Raw genomic sequence first — 14,227 nt, forward strand, 5'->3', positions numbered from 1 at the left:
AACACGGACTTCTGCAGAGCCCCAGTGGACACAGAATTCCAATCAGATAAACATCCCTCAATCATCACCTTCTGCTTCCTGCCAGCTAATTGCGGAACCAAAAACACCAAAATTTATTTGGATCCTATCTGCTGTTACCCTTGCCAGCACTTTCCCATGCGGGTCCTCAAAAGCCATGCCGAGGTCTACGTGCTTGGTCACATCATCTTCACAAAAAATTCAATTTTTAAAAAAGTCAGACAGACATGGCCTCCTCTTAATGAAATTCCCACCTCTTCAAATTTAGATATATTCTGTCAATCAAAATTGCTTCCAATAGTTTCCCCACCTGAGGTTAGCGTAACCAGCCCCTAAGTTTCCTGGTTTGTCCCTTGCTCCCTTCTTGATGAACAGTACCATATTGGCTGTCCTCCAATCCTCTAGCATCTCTCCCATGGCCAGAGAAGAATTTAAAACTATTACCAGCACCATGTTATTCCCTCCATTACCTCACTCAACAACCTGGGATACATTTTAACCAGCCTTGGAGATTTATCTGCTTTTAAGCCTGCCACACTACTTAGAACTTTCTCCCTGTCTATGTTAATTTCTTGAAATATGTCACAGTACTTCTCCCCAATTTCTATATCCACATCATCCCTCTTACATGTGGCACAGAATTCATTTAGACCCCTACCTACATCCTCTGGCTCTAAGCACAAATTACCATTATGGTCCTTAATTGACCCTACTAGTTCCCTTTTTATGCTTTGACCTTGAATGCACCAAAAATCATGATTTTAATTTATTTTACTTGTCACTTTCATGTCTCTTTTTAGCTCCCCCAATCTCCTTTTAAAACGTTCCCGCCTGTACATTCTATAATCCTCTAGGGCTTTTGCTGCCCTCAGTATCTGCCATAAGCCTCCCACTGTCTCTTAATCCAATGTTGTATATCCCTTGACATCCAGTGTTCACAGGATTTGTGGCCCTGCTCTCTCTCTATTGGAACAAATTAGCCTCTGTTCTCAGAAAGATTTATCCAGAAGTATCTGATGCAGTCCACTTTGGTAAAATTATGTCTGATTATTAAAATCAGCCTTTCCCATGGTTTAGAACTTTAATTTCAGGCCTACCCCTGCCCTCTTCCAAAATAATACTGAATTCAACAGCTCTTATTGCTGTGTACAAAGTTCTTTCCCATTGATATTTCAACTACTTGCCCAGCTTTGTTACCCGAAATAAAGTCTAGGACCACTTCTGCTCTTCTAATATTGTCCTTTTCCAAAAGCCTCCACGCAAGGAGGAAGACAGCGCCTCAGCTTAACATTTCATCTAAAAATAAAATCAACTCCTTCAGGGCAGCATTTCCTCAGTTGGACTTTATACTTAGATCTCAGGATGCAACTTAAACACAACCATCTGACTCAGGCAAGGGTGCTGGTGCTGAGCTAGGGCCAATATTGGTGGCTATGTCCAAGCCAATTTATTTAAAGGAACCTGTCCTTACTTAACACTAAACACAGTTAAATGACAAAAAGTAAGCACAATCATGTTCATTAAATCTCAGAATTACTTCAACAAAGCAAAAAGCACAAAATGAGGGGCACACTGTTCATATGTTTACTGTCAAACAAGTCTTTAACAGGGTACCAGATGAGAATGTCAGAGAAGTTAAATGCGTATGAAATTCAAGGATTATATAAATGGTTAGAGAAAAGATGGGAGGACAGCAAGTCAGTTTTAGAGAGGTTCTCTAAACAGTTCAATTTTGATATTCGTTTGGATAATGAGCAAGCGTATTGAGAAATTCTAACATTGTAGTGACCACACTTGCAAGCATGGCCTTAAGGTTAGCTTAAGGAGACAGAATGCTACCAATTGTGAAATTGTGCTTCCTTCTCCATAAAAACAGCAAGATTAATCTTGCAAAGGTTGACGTTCCTAACCTTCTCTACATTCTAGTGGTGAGCTCAGTTCATTTCTGAGTGAAAGAATGAAAAGTGCAACAAAATTTGAGAAAACTTTTGACATTCAGTTGAAAGCTCTATAAAATCCACAATGTAAACTTCAGGAAGCCCTTTTAAAATATACCTGTACAATTACATCTCAGTCATGCTCCAACATAACCAGTTTTCAGATCAGCACTTGATTAGAACTCATACAATATACATAGTTGGAGATTTCAACTTACCACAGGTGGTCCATTTACAGGATCCATGCACACAGCCGAGCCAGGGGGACAGGCAACCCCTGGGACAGGATTCAGTGGTTGGCAAAGGTTGATGTAAAAATCAGGAGAGTCATTTTGACCATCAGCAATATCTTCATCTTCTGCAGAATAGTACCCAGCCTTCTGGATCAAAGGACTTAAATCAATAATCGAGCTTCCATTCTTCACCAAACATCTCACCTAGCCAACAAACCAGAAAGGACAAGGAAAACAACAACGGAGTTACTTTGTAATAGCAAAGAAAACATTGTTAATTTATTTAGCAGATAGGTAACAGTCTCTGCTTATCTAAACACACTTAAGTGAAAGATTCATCCAAGTTAACAATTAGAGAAATTAAAGGAAAGCCTGAAAGAGAGTAGGGCTGAGAAAAACTTAAATTTACTGTGAACAATTAAATAGAAATGCGTGCAGTTTCTAAGGTTACAGGGTTTTAAAGATTCTGAAAAACTTTACCTCATGTTCACAGGCCAGCTGCGTATGCCAAGAAAAATAATGAGTGCATGTCTGCTCATCTGAAGCCACCAGAATAGGTCCAGTACCTGCTCCTGCAAGTGTGCCACAGACAAAACTGAAGATGCTTCTGTGACGCAGGTTAGAGTTGCTAGAGCATATTTCACCCTCTCCATACGTGAGCCTCAACACCTGATCTACATAAGTCACTTCTGTATTGAAACGCCCTGCATTGATTGCATGATCTTCTTGAATACACACACCTGCAAAAGGGCACAAACATTACTTTTCAAATGAAATATCAAATCTCAAAAGTTTCCAAATGAGTTAACTACCATCATTGTGCAATATTCATTGCATTCATTTAAAGTGTTGAGAATGATACCTGCATTGTTCAATACAGATCAGACAGTCATATCATTATCAGCTGACTGTGCTTTGGAAAGTGCGACCACTTTTTATATTAATATCACTTCACCCAGCACACTCATCAGTGAGGCAGACAAAGGGGCACAATTCAGTTTGCAGTTCAACTCCATTGTATTCATAAAATATTTCTTATTTAAAAAATACTATTTAAGGATTTCTCAAATTCCCACAATGTTTACTCCTCAGCTAGTTCTATCTGTCTGAGAAAGGATGCCCCCTGTGAGAATCCAAGCATTTGATCTAGGCTACGGTCATCTCCTTTGTCCCCGATTCAGTGCTACCTCTCTTTATACAGATGGGTCTTGTGGGTCTCTTTCCAACTGGTCAGAGCCCCACTGCTGGGCCAGATCAAGTCTTTGCTGCATCTTCACTGAGATGGTGACATCCAGGTGTTTTTATCTCCTCTTGCACCAGACCTTCCAGAATGGTCTGTGGCATTTCAAGGATGGGGTCATGAGCTGGATTGAAATCATCCAGTGGGGTCACACCAACACCACTGGCAAAATGTGCCACTTGGCCTCTCTGAATGGCTATCATAACAATGGTGAGCATGAATAAAGACAACTAATCCTGAACTGGGCATCACCAGTGATACAGTGTTAAAATAACAACTTTCTAAAGGGGGCACCTTGAATTAAAAGTGAATCACCCACTCCCCTGCCACCCAATTCAAAAAGGATTATATCATTTTGGTAAAGTCAAGTCTCCATTCTCCACCTAAATGGGAGAATAATTAGAAACTATAATATGTTAACTTCCATTCTAACCAAACAACATTGATTCCAAACAAACAGCATTACAGATGTAGACTGACATGGACAATAATAAAGGATACCTATGTAACACCTTCAAACAGCCTAAAGCACCACACAGGAGCATCACTAACTAAAAATCAGACAGTCAGTCATGGGTGAGAGGAGGTGTTCGCGCACTCATATTGTGGGGGGGGGGGGGGGGGGGTTGCGGAGAGGGGAGAGAATTCCACAAAACAATTCAATAAACAAACAAGATTTCCAATGCCTATATAACTGCTATAACTTCAGTGTCCATTCAATACATACCAACGTCATCTCCTGAACATCCAGTATTTTGCACCTTATCACAAATGTTAAGGCGAACAAAGTTTCTTCTGATTTTACGGTCATATATAGTATAGCCTTGATCAGTTCGTAGTGTGTTCAGGTCAAATAAATGGCCTGGATACAAAAGTGCAACATTAGAAACATCATAGCCTAATTTAGAACAAATTCACATCCAAATCTTCAATTATGCTAAAATACAATATTTTAATTTGCTACAAAATTAATTCTCAAATGCCACTGTGGAAGATAAATCTACATGGCACGGTGGCTCAGTGGTTAGCACGACCACCTCACAGCACCAGGGACCCGAGTTCAATTCCATCTTTGCACTTTGTGTGGAGTTTGCACATTCTCCCAGTGCCTGTGTGTGTTTCCTCCAGGTGCTCCGATTTCCTCCCAGTCTAAATATGTGCAGGGTAGGTGGGTTAGACATGGGAAACGCCGGAGGTAGGGAAATGAGTCAGGGTGGGATGCTCTTCGGAGGGACAGTGAGACTTGTTGTGCTGAATGGCCTGTTTCCACACTGTAGGGATTCTATTAATTCCATCCTATGAAAAAATTTTATCAAAAGGAAAATTGCTGAACATAAAACAGTCGGTGCTGAAGTTAACTGAAACCCTGCAACCCACATTATTATAGCCTTTGATTATTTGATGGATGATATCTGGCTAAACAGATATCTATTATTCAAGCTTCTTTGAAAAAAAAACTACCTTTAAGACCAGAAACGAAAACAAAATGCAGAAAGTACCCAGTAAGCCAGACCCCATGTCTGGTGAAACCATGCGTTAAAATTGCAAATGTGGATCAGGTTCTGATGAAAAGTGCACATGACACATCAAATCATCTGTTCTCTCCACAATATGATGTTTCATTTGTTGCCAATTACGTTCTGGACAATGCAAATTCATAGATCATAGAATCCCTACAGCGTGGAAACAGGCCCTTTGGCCCAACAAGTCCACACAAACTTCAGAGCATTCCACTCAGACCCATTCCCCTGTAACCCACCTAATCTACACATCTCTGAACATTGTGGGCAGTCCACCTACCTTACACATCTTTAGGTGGTGGGAGGAAACCAGAGCACCCAGAAGAAACTCATGCAGGCATGGGGAGAATGGGCAAACTCCACATAAACAGTCAGCCAAGGGTAGAATTGAACCTGGGTTTCTTGGCACTGTGAGGCAGCAGGGCTAACCACTGAGCCACCGAGCCACCCAATTCCAATCTGCCGTGGCAGGATTTTGAACCTGCATCGCCAGATCATTACCTCAGTCTACGGTCCAGTGATGTACCCTTAGACAATGATCTCCCCGTTATTCTGATTTAGCCTGTATACTGTGTAGGAACAAAATGGTTTCTTCAGGGTTGAAACAAGTTTGCTTTCCTGTCAATAATTATTGTCTTTTCTAGACTTTTTAATACATTTTTCCATTTCAGATAACCTCTTCTAAATACTAATTAGCAGAGTTCAGCGTGGAGTTCACTACTTTAGGGTGTGAAGCAAATTTAATTAAATGATTAAAAAAAGACTAGCAGGTTGAAAAGTGCTGCTACCATAAAATTCATATTACTGACCTGTAATCGGATTTGTCACAACACACTCATTGTGTACATTCTTGGTTACTGGGCAAGCGAAAGCTGTGAACCACAAAAATGTGTACTCACAACCTTCAATGGCTGTGATCAAGTCTGGCTTTGTGCTCTATAGAATGACAGATAATTGAAAAAAGTTTAACATCTTATAATTATATCATCATCATCTTGTGTTATCTTATAATCCAAGTACTCTTGGAACAGCAGCAGGAGCAGAAACTAGAAATCTGAAATAAAACCAAACCATACTGGAGACACCCAGGTGCTCAGTTCTAATCAAAGGTCAACTTGATATGGTACCTCTCTTTCCTCCATGTCGTCTGACCTGCTGAGATTTTCCCAGCATTCTCCTATAATTTCAGATTTCTAGCCTTTGTAAACAATGTTAGCATTTATGTTGACCTTTCAACTGAATTCTTCGGCACTTTTTTTGAATATCAGCGTTTGTCAAATTCAATGACAAATCTTCATTGCGCACCTGTACACTTGACACAAGGATATTTAATGATATTTATGATAATATAGGAGCCAGGTCTTTTAAGGCAAGATTCTATCCAAATACATTGCAAACCAGACAGAGATGTGCAATTATACTGGACAAAATATATTCTAAACAAATCTGATGCAAAAAATATCACGAGTAACCGGCTGCCCAGGACGATTATCTGGCCACATATTTGATGCACTTACCTTATTCACCATCTCCATATCTGACTCATTCTATGACAGCTCTGAACTTTTAGTACTTAATTGATCAAACTTAGAATTACCTAGCATAATGATCCTAATTGGTGTTGTCTTCAGTTGCACTGAATATGTAGCAGTCAGCCTCTGCTCTTCAACTCATGTAACACAACACATAGGCATATATATTGCAGCTACATGGCATTTTAAGTCTGTTCTAAATGTCATAGACATTTGATTTTTTTTCTTTTATATCAATGAAATTAGATGCATTATCAAAGCTTTTTTTGTCTTACGCTGAAGACGAACGCCAACATTTCAAACAATCACAACAATTAAAACTCAGGAGAAAAATAATTAATGGTTGACAAGGCGACTAATTATTGGCTGACGCCAATGGAAGCAGAAATCAACAGGCTTCCATGGTTTTTGTTAATTCAAACTAAGGTGCAACACTTGAACATATTCTTCTGCTTTGTGGTGAACAGGAGCCAGCATGCTTTTGCATGTCTCTTCCACAGTCTACAGATATGCAGCTTAGGTGGATTGGACAGGCCAGAGATAAGTAGATTAGGAGGGTTATAGGGGAATGAGTCTGGGTGGGATGCTCCAAGGGACAGGGTGGACTTGTTAGGCCGAAGGGCCTGTTATGATCTAGTCAGTGAAAGTATGCCACTTTATGAACTTGAATGATTATCTTAAATTACTTGTTAGTATAGCTATTAGCACATTTGATCATTCAGGGAGTGCTGCCCAATTGCAGAATCACATCTAACAGGAGACAGTAGGAACTGCAGATGCTGGAGAATCTGAAGTTCAAGGTGTAGAACTGGATGAACACAGCAGGCCAAGCAGCATCTGAGGAGCAGGAAGGCTGATGTTGTGGGCCTAGACCCTTCTTTAGGAATGCTTTTGCAGAGACAGTTGCAGTGGGAGAGAGATTCACTGTGGTTTTTCCAGAAGGAGGGGGGTAGCTTCTTCAGGCATCCTTACAGGAGGGGCTTCACAGAAGGGTTAAAATTGTTTCAGAAATAGTCAGAGCTGCAGATGCTGGAGAATCTGAGATAACAAGGCGTAGAGCTGGATGAACACAATAGGCCAAGCAGCATCAGAGAAGCAGGAAGGCTGACATTTCAGGCCCACACCCTTCTTCAGCATTTCCGAAGTGGGGTCTAGGCCTGAAACGTCAGCCTTCCTGCTCCTTCGATGCTGCTTGGCCTGCTGTGTTCATCCAGCTCTACACCCTGTTATCTCTAACAGGAGATAGTGTGTTTCATAGAATCCCTAACATGGAAACAGGCCCTTTCTTCCAACAAGTCCATATTGGCCCTTAGAGCATTCCACCCAGACTCATCCCCCCTATAGCTCACCTAATCTCTCACTTAATCTACACATCCCTGAACATTATGGACAATTTAGCTTGTCCAATCCAAGTACTCTGCACATCTTTGGACTGTGGGAGGAAACTGGAAGACCCAGAGAAAACCCACGCAGTCACAGGGAGAATGTGCAAACTCCACACAAAGTGCAAGGATGGAATTGAACTTGGGTCCCTGGCGCTGTGACGCAGCAGTGTTAACCACTGAGCCACCATGCTGCCCCAATAAATCCTGATTCCCAGACCAGGAATCGAACTTGGGCCGCGGCAGTGAAAGCACCAAATCCTAACTATTAGGCCAACAGTTTTGGTTGTGTGAGAGCTATTCTCAGTCTATGACCAGTCAGAGAAGGGGAGGCAGGGCCTAGTGGTATCATCACTGGACTGTTAATCCAGAGACCCAGAAAGTGTCTGCGGACCAGTGTTCGAATCCCACCATGGCAATAAATACCTAGAATTAAGAATCAAATGAGGACCATAATCCATTGCTGATTGTCAGGAAAAACCTCTGGTTCGCTAACATCCTTCCTTTAAAGGAAGGAAGCTGCCATCCTTACCTGGTCTGGTCTACGTGTGACTTCAGACCCACAGCACTGCAGTTGTCACTTGACTGCCCAGAGGGCAATTAGAGATGGGGCAACAGATGCTGCCCTCATCCCATGAATGAATAAAGGGGGAAAGAGGAACTGGTTTGGTTCAAATCAGCCAATCATTGGAATGTATGGTCTGTGGATATGGTGTATGGTGTCTATCAGTACAATACAATGTTGCTCAATTGCTCTGTAAGCAAAGTGTTATTTTGGACAGACAGCATCATGCTATCACTGAAAATACACTAATCACTGCACAGCAGCAGCGCTTGCTTAACCCATCGATCAAATTTGACAGTCTTTCCAGGTTAATTTCAGACAGACTAGACAATTTACAAACAAGAAAGAGACCTATTTGTCACTTTGTATTGTGCATAGTAAAAATCTGATTAGGACAGCCACTGTCCTGTAGGATAGGCTTAGTGCACTGTAATTGCAGTAAGCTTGATAGATAGGGAAAGCTTTTTTTGTAGAATGCTTTTAGTAAGCTTACGCAACTATGCATTGCTCAGGTGACCAATCTTAGTATGGGTAGCTGTATATTGACCAAAGGTAGTTTCGCAATAGACCACAATGGGGAAACCATTCGTGAATTTCTCAGCTAGGATGTTAAGAAACCATAGTAGATTTCCTCCACCTCAAAAGTGAACTGCAGCACAGAATGAAGCATATTAAGGTATATGAGGAAATCCTTATGTGGGTTATAGATTCAATGATGATGAATGCATCATTTATGTATCAGAAATCCAGGGTCTGTTTCCTGTGAAAAAGTTAGCAAGCATTGGGAGTCAAGGGAATCCATGTCTACATCAGCATAAATGGCGTTATTGAAATTTGACAGAACTAAGTTCAGAAATGCAATGAATACAGACTCAGAATATATAGTGTATCTAGATTACAGAGCTAGAATAAAACACAAACATCAATGGCTTCCTTCAGTGATGCATTCATGAACAAGGTAACAATATCAAACATATATAAACAAACCAAAGCTACATGTGGTTTGCATATAGCTTTAGTAAGGTGAAGACATAAATCCCTCACCCTCTAGGTGGAAACTTCTAAAACCAACTAATTCATTCTACCATCAGGCCAGCTCATGATTCAAAGAACTGGTCGTAAATATGGGCATAATGAAATCTCTTAAGTCATAATCAACCTTGCATATGGACATTAAGAACTATAGGACAAATCATATTAGACAATTTGCATGGCAAATTACTACACTTGAACAAATTGAACTTTTTTGTAGAATGCTGTTCAGCATGTTTTTGCAAATATGCTTTCTCCATAGCAACAGCTCAGCTTATTACAGTTAACCATTCACCACTCCTTTTCCCTGTAGTTTAAATTATCGAGATTATTTGAAATTAGGCATTCTGGAACTTTCCAGAAGGATTGCAAGACAAAAATCCTGATAAGTCTCTCTTTTTAGCAAAGTTAAAGGTTCTGCATTACCAAATTATTGCTTTCCACTCTTCAAGCCATTTTAGATACACAAACTTGAAGGCTACATGAATGTAATTGCCAGGAGGATTTAAACTTTAATTTCTCTCCAATCTTGGTGTTTAAAACTGATTTTTGCTGTACATATTTATTTATTATAGAACAGTAATGAATGGCAACAGTGTTCAGAGGATCATGGATAAATCCATGTTCCTCTATTCACGGACAATGGGATTTAAAGCAGTCTGAAAGGCTTATTTTTGTCTCCAATGCTTATTTTCTATCTAATCTGGAGATATGCTGTACCACTGCCACTGGACTTGATCTTGGTGGGCTTTGTCCTTTCCATCATAGTGCAGTTACACGGAGTAAGATCTGTATAACAAAATGTAACTCAACAGGGTTGTTTCGTCTCTTTTCCTTCCAATCACTACAAGAGCTACTAGTACATCAACAATATAAAACAAAACTGTGGATGGAAAAGATCTGAAACAAAAACAGGAATTGTTGGTGAAGTTTAGCAGATGCGGTAGCATCTATGGAGAGAAGGCAGAGTTAATATTGAGTCTAATGATTCATCAGAATACCATGGGAGCACGTGCCCATGTCTCTCAATCTAGAATTGCGTCCCTTCTTTGTCACTGAGACAATATAATGAAATTTACTACTTCCCCGGTGGAAGTACTTTTTCCATAACCGCTCAGGGAGAAGATGGATCAGCACACTGTCAAGGGAATTAAGAATGGACAAGAAACATCTTTTGCCCAAAATCAACCCTACCCAGAGAGCAAATACAGGTCAATTCACTCTAATAAAGGAATTGCCAGTTCTACAAAATTGAATTTGATATTTCATATTTCCATCTGATTAACTTTTTTCTTAAAATAAAGGCTAGAAATGGAACCTAACAGGATTCTTTCATAAATAGTCTCTCTTAATGTACAAAACTTAACAGTATCCCAAAACTTGTCATTTATATCCAACCCAGGCAGATGAGTTAGCAAAAACTGCAGGTGCTGGGGTCAGAGCAAACAAAGTGTGGAGCTGAAGAAGGGTCCCGAACTGAAACATCAACTTTCTTGTCCTTCTGATGCTGTCTAGCCTGCTGTGTTCCTCTGGTTCCACACTTTGTTATCCCAGGTGGATAAGTATTAGTTTTGCTTCCCTAGGGGTAGATATTTGTATTGTTAGCACAAAGTTAGCAGAGAATAGTGTTACCTATAATTACTACTCCAAGTTATCCACTGTGGAAGCAGCACAGGTGTTACAGATTAAATAAACAGTTAAGTTACAAATTAGGCAGAAAATGGATTCTTGTGTCATACAAGAAACTGAAGTAAAATAAAGCAAAACATGGGCTTGAAGATAAAAGGTTTTTCCACTACATGATGCAGCTCATTTGCTGAAAGCTTTCCATTTCTTACTTTTATTCAACTCAGGGTAAAAATAATATTTGAAGTAAGACTTACAACTGCATCTTTATCACATTTGAAACGTATGCTTGTAGTCTTATTGCGTATTCCATCAGGACATCGGTCACCACTTTGATAATGTAGAACAAGCAGACCGTGTTCTTCCCACCTTGGCCCTGCTACGACCTCACCAAGGTTTACATAGTTGCTGCCATTCTTCAGGCAGACAGCTGCATTTAAAGAGCAGGCCCAGTTACCTATAAAATAATGAAAAATAAGTTACAGCAAACTACTGGCCAATTAAATCCCAAAATAACCAAACATACAAACCACTAAGTTCAGAATAAAACAGCTAATTGGAAAAATATCAATATAGCAATTCTAACTATATAATGCTTAACTGGTTACATATGCATAGAGAGTTTTGTGGAGAACAGAACAGCCTTCTAATCACCAATTCAGATACACATCTGCATTCTTGACTCATTATAACCCTTTTCAAATTGCGGCTAAGCAAATCTCTCCTCCTATAAATGTGAAAGCTCAATGTAAAAAGGAATCACTTTCCAGGATTGCATTTCCGACCAGATTTTGGACAATTTAGATTCCAGAATAATAATGCAAAGTTCACCAACTTTATGGTGAAGTAAAGCAGAATTATACAAAACAAAATTGGGGAACTTCTCAAAAAGCCAGCAACATATGCCCAGCCATTCCAGATAACCACAATAAAAGATTTTTTTCAAGAAACAGTGTAAATAATTTATCACCCTGTAACATTTAGCAAGGATGAATTTGATAAAATCTGTTTTAGGGAGTTGCATGATAACTATTAGTTGGTTTAAGTAAAGAAAAAGTCACAAAGTAAATAGCAAGACAGGAAAAAAAACAATTCACTTATCATCTTTTACTGCCAAAATCCTTCAAACGATTACTTTTATGTGTAATTACAATGTTGGAAATGCGAGAAAATTTACATGAGCAAGTTTCCAGAGTTCTGAAAGAAGAAACTAGATACCCTGTTTCAGTGATGTTGAATGAGGGATAATTATTGATCAGAACAACAGGAGGAACACTCAATTACAGAATAATAAGACACAGAAGGACAGTATTCAGCCCTGTGTCCTTGACACCTTTTGAAAACAATGTCTCCTTCAGTCCTAATCTCCTGCTCTTTGTTCATTTAATGGTGCAAAGCAGCAGAGAACGTATGGAATTGGAGACTTCCCCATTCCTTGCTCCTCATTCAACAGTCTGAAAATTCCAGAAAATCCTAAGGCTGCCCATTTTAACTAATTAATGTATCCACAATCTCTTTTACGGCTTTAATTTAGATTTGACTGGAATTAGTAAATGAGTTCCAATGGGCAAAGAATAGCACCGCATCAAATACTACACAGTTAAAATACTTATTATTCCCTCAATGCACTTGCCATTTTTTGGGACTAGTGACTTGCAGATGTTGATGTAATATGTCTGGTCAAAATCTCGTTGCTGTTCTATCTCCCAGTTGTCTTGAGATCGTGATAAAGGGGTAAGGTCATAAGAATTCCCATCCTCATCCCTGAAAAAGAAAAAAAATTGCACTTCCATCTTGAACTGGTTTTTACCGTGTATGTTGCCAAACTACCCATAACTGTAAGCAGCACCAGGCTTTTGAACAATTAACCTTCTGAAGTTTCACATCACAGTAGAATCAAGCAGATTTGTAAAGAAACTGAAACATGAATGTGATAATTGAGTTGTTAGAATTAATTCCTATGCACTCAAGAAATTTCAAGTCTTAAGGATGATAACTGTCATGACAATTGGGCACAGGATCACATTTAATTCTTGGATCACATTTGTTACTACCAGAACAAGTATTACTGTACAACATAGCCACAACTTGGTTCTGCTCTCAGTGCACTAAATTTTGTTGAATGAAATTGAACACCAATAGCTACTTTAACAAAACGTTTATTATAAAGCTAAATGTACCTTAATGTGCAATCAATGGATCTGAATGGTGGACAAGCATATGATGTGTGCCATTCAAACAGGTATGTACAGTCTAGAGTTTCCCTCAAATAAACTGGCTTGCCCTGTGGGGGAAGACAACATTTAATACTTCCATATATTGCTGTTTTAAGTAGAAATTATCACCGAGGTTTGCACTTCTAATGTAGTTAACTCACTGCCCTGGTAAGTTCATTAAGGAAGAGGAGACCATTAGTATTTTCACTAAAAACAAAATGCACATTTGTGGAAAACATTCATAAAAGAAAAGTAAAGTAATCAGATAGCATTGACTATTTCAAGATTTGAATCAATCCATAGGCTATTTGCAAGCAGCATTTTACCACTTTTGCTGAGACCACCTCTCAGGCGGTTATTCCGTGACATAAATTGAACCTGCTAATGGAACAGGAAAGTTCCAGAAGGAGGGGCAAAGTTGTAGGAAGAAACAAAAACTTCAGTTGTGCCAGTTAATTCATTACACAATCAGAGAGAGATCAAGTGCCCGATGGACTTTGCTTTGAGATGAGTTAGCCGACCAAGCAAATTTACCATTCCCGATGAGCTACCAAGTGCTTTTTCCTCCTCATTCGTTCACTAGATGAGGGTGTCGCTGACTAGGCCAGCATTTATTACCCATTACTAACTAGAGGGAAGTATGAGTCAACTACATTGCTGACAGTCTGGATTCATATGAAGGGCAGACCAGGTAAGGATGGCAGTTTCCTTCCCTAAAAGGCCTTAGTGAACCAGATGCATTTTTCCGACATTCGGCAACGGATTCACGGTCATTAGCCTCTTAATTCCAGATATTTATTGAATTCAAATTCCACCATCTGCCGTGGCAGAATTTGAACTTGGGTCACCAGAACATTACTGGGGTCTCTAGATTAACAGTCCACTAATACTACTACCATTGCCTCCTGTACATTCAAAAGAGATTA

The 14,227-nt window shown here is 39.6% G+C and overlaps 1 protein-coding gene across 2 annotated transcripts in view; it reads right to left on the reverse strand.

Moving 5' to 3' along the window:
• The window catches only part of igf2r (insulin-like growth factor 2 receptor), a 183,867-nt gene that overhangs the window by 28,295 nt on the left and 141,345 nt on the right, over positions 1-14,227 (reverse strand). For both annotated transcript variants that reach the window (XM_048535711.2, XM_059648421.1), the window contains 7 exons: positions 13,266-13,369; positions 12,719-12,849; positions 11,343-11,542; positions 5,758-5,884; positions 4,156-4,290; positions 2,669-2,928; positions 2,174-2,392 (listed from right to left, as the gene is read on the reverse strand). In XM_048535711.2, coding sequence (XP_048391668.2) covers positions 2,174-2,392; positions 2,669-2,928; positions 4,156-4,290; positions 5,758-5,884; positions 11,343-11,542; positions 12,719-12,849; positions 13,266-13,369 — 1,176 coding nt within the window. The remainder of the gene's footprint in view (positions 1-2,173; positions 2,393-2,668; positions 2,929-4,155; positions 4,291-5,757; positions 5,885-11,342; positions 11,543-12,718; positions 12,850-13,265; positions 13,370-14,227) is intronic.

This window comes from Stegostoma tigrinum, chromosome 9, assembly GCF_030684315.1.
Source record: "Stegostoma tigrinum isolate sSteTig4 chromosome 9, sSteTig4.hap1, whole genome shotgun sequence".
Taxonomy (NCBI): Eukaryota; Metazoa; Chordata; class Chondrichthyes; order Orectolobiformes; family Stegostomatidae; genus Stegostoma; species Stegostoma tigrinum.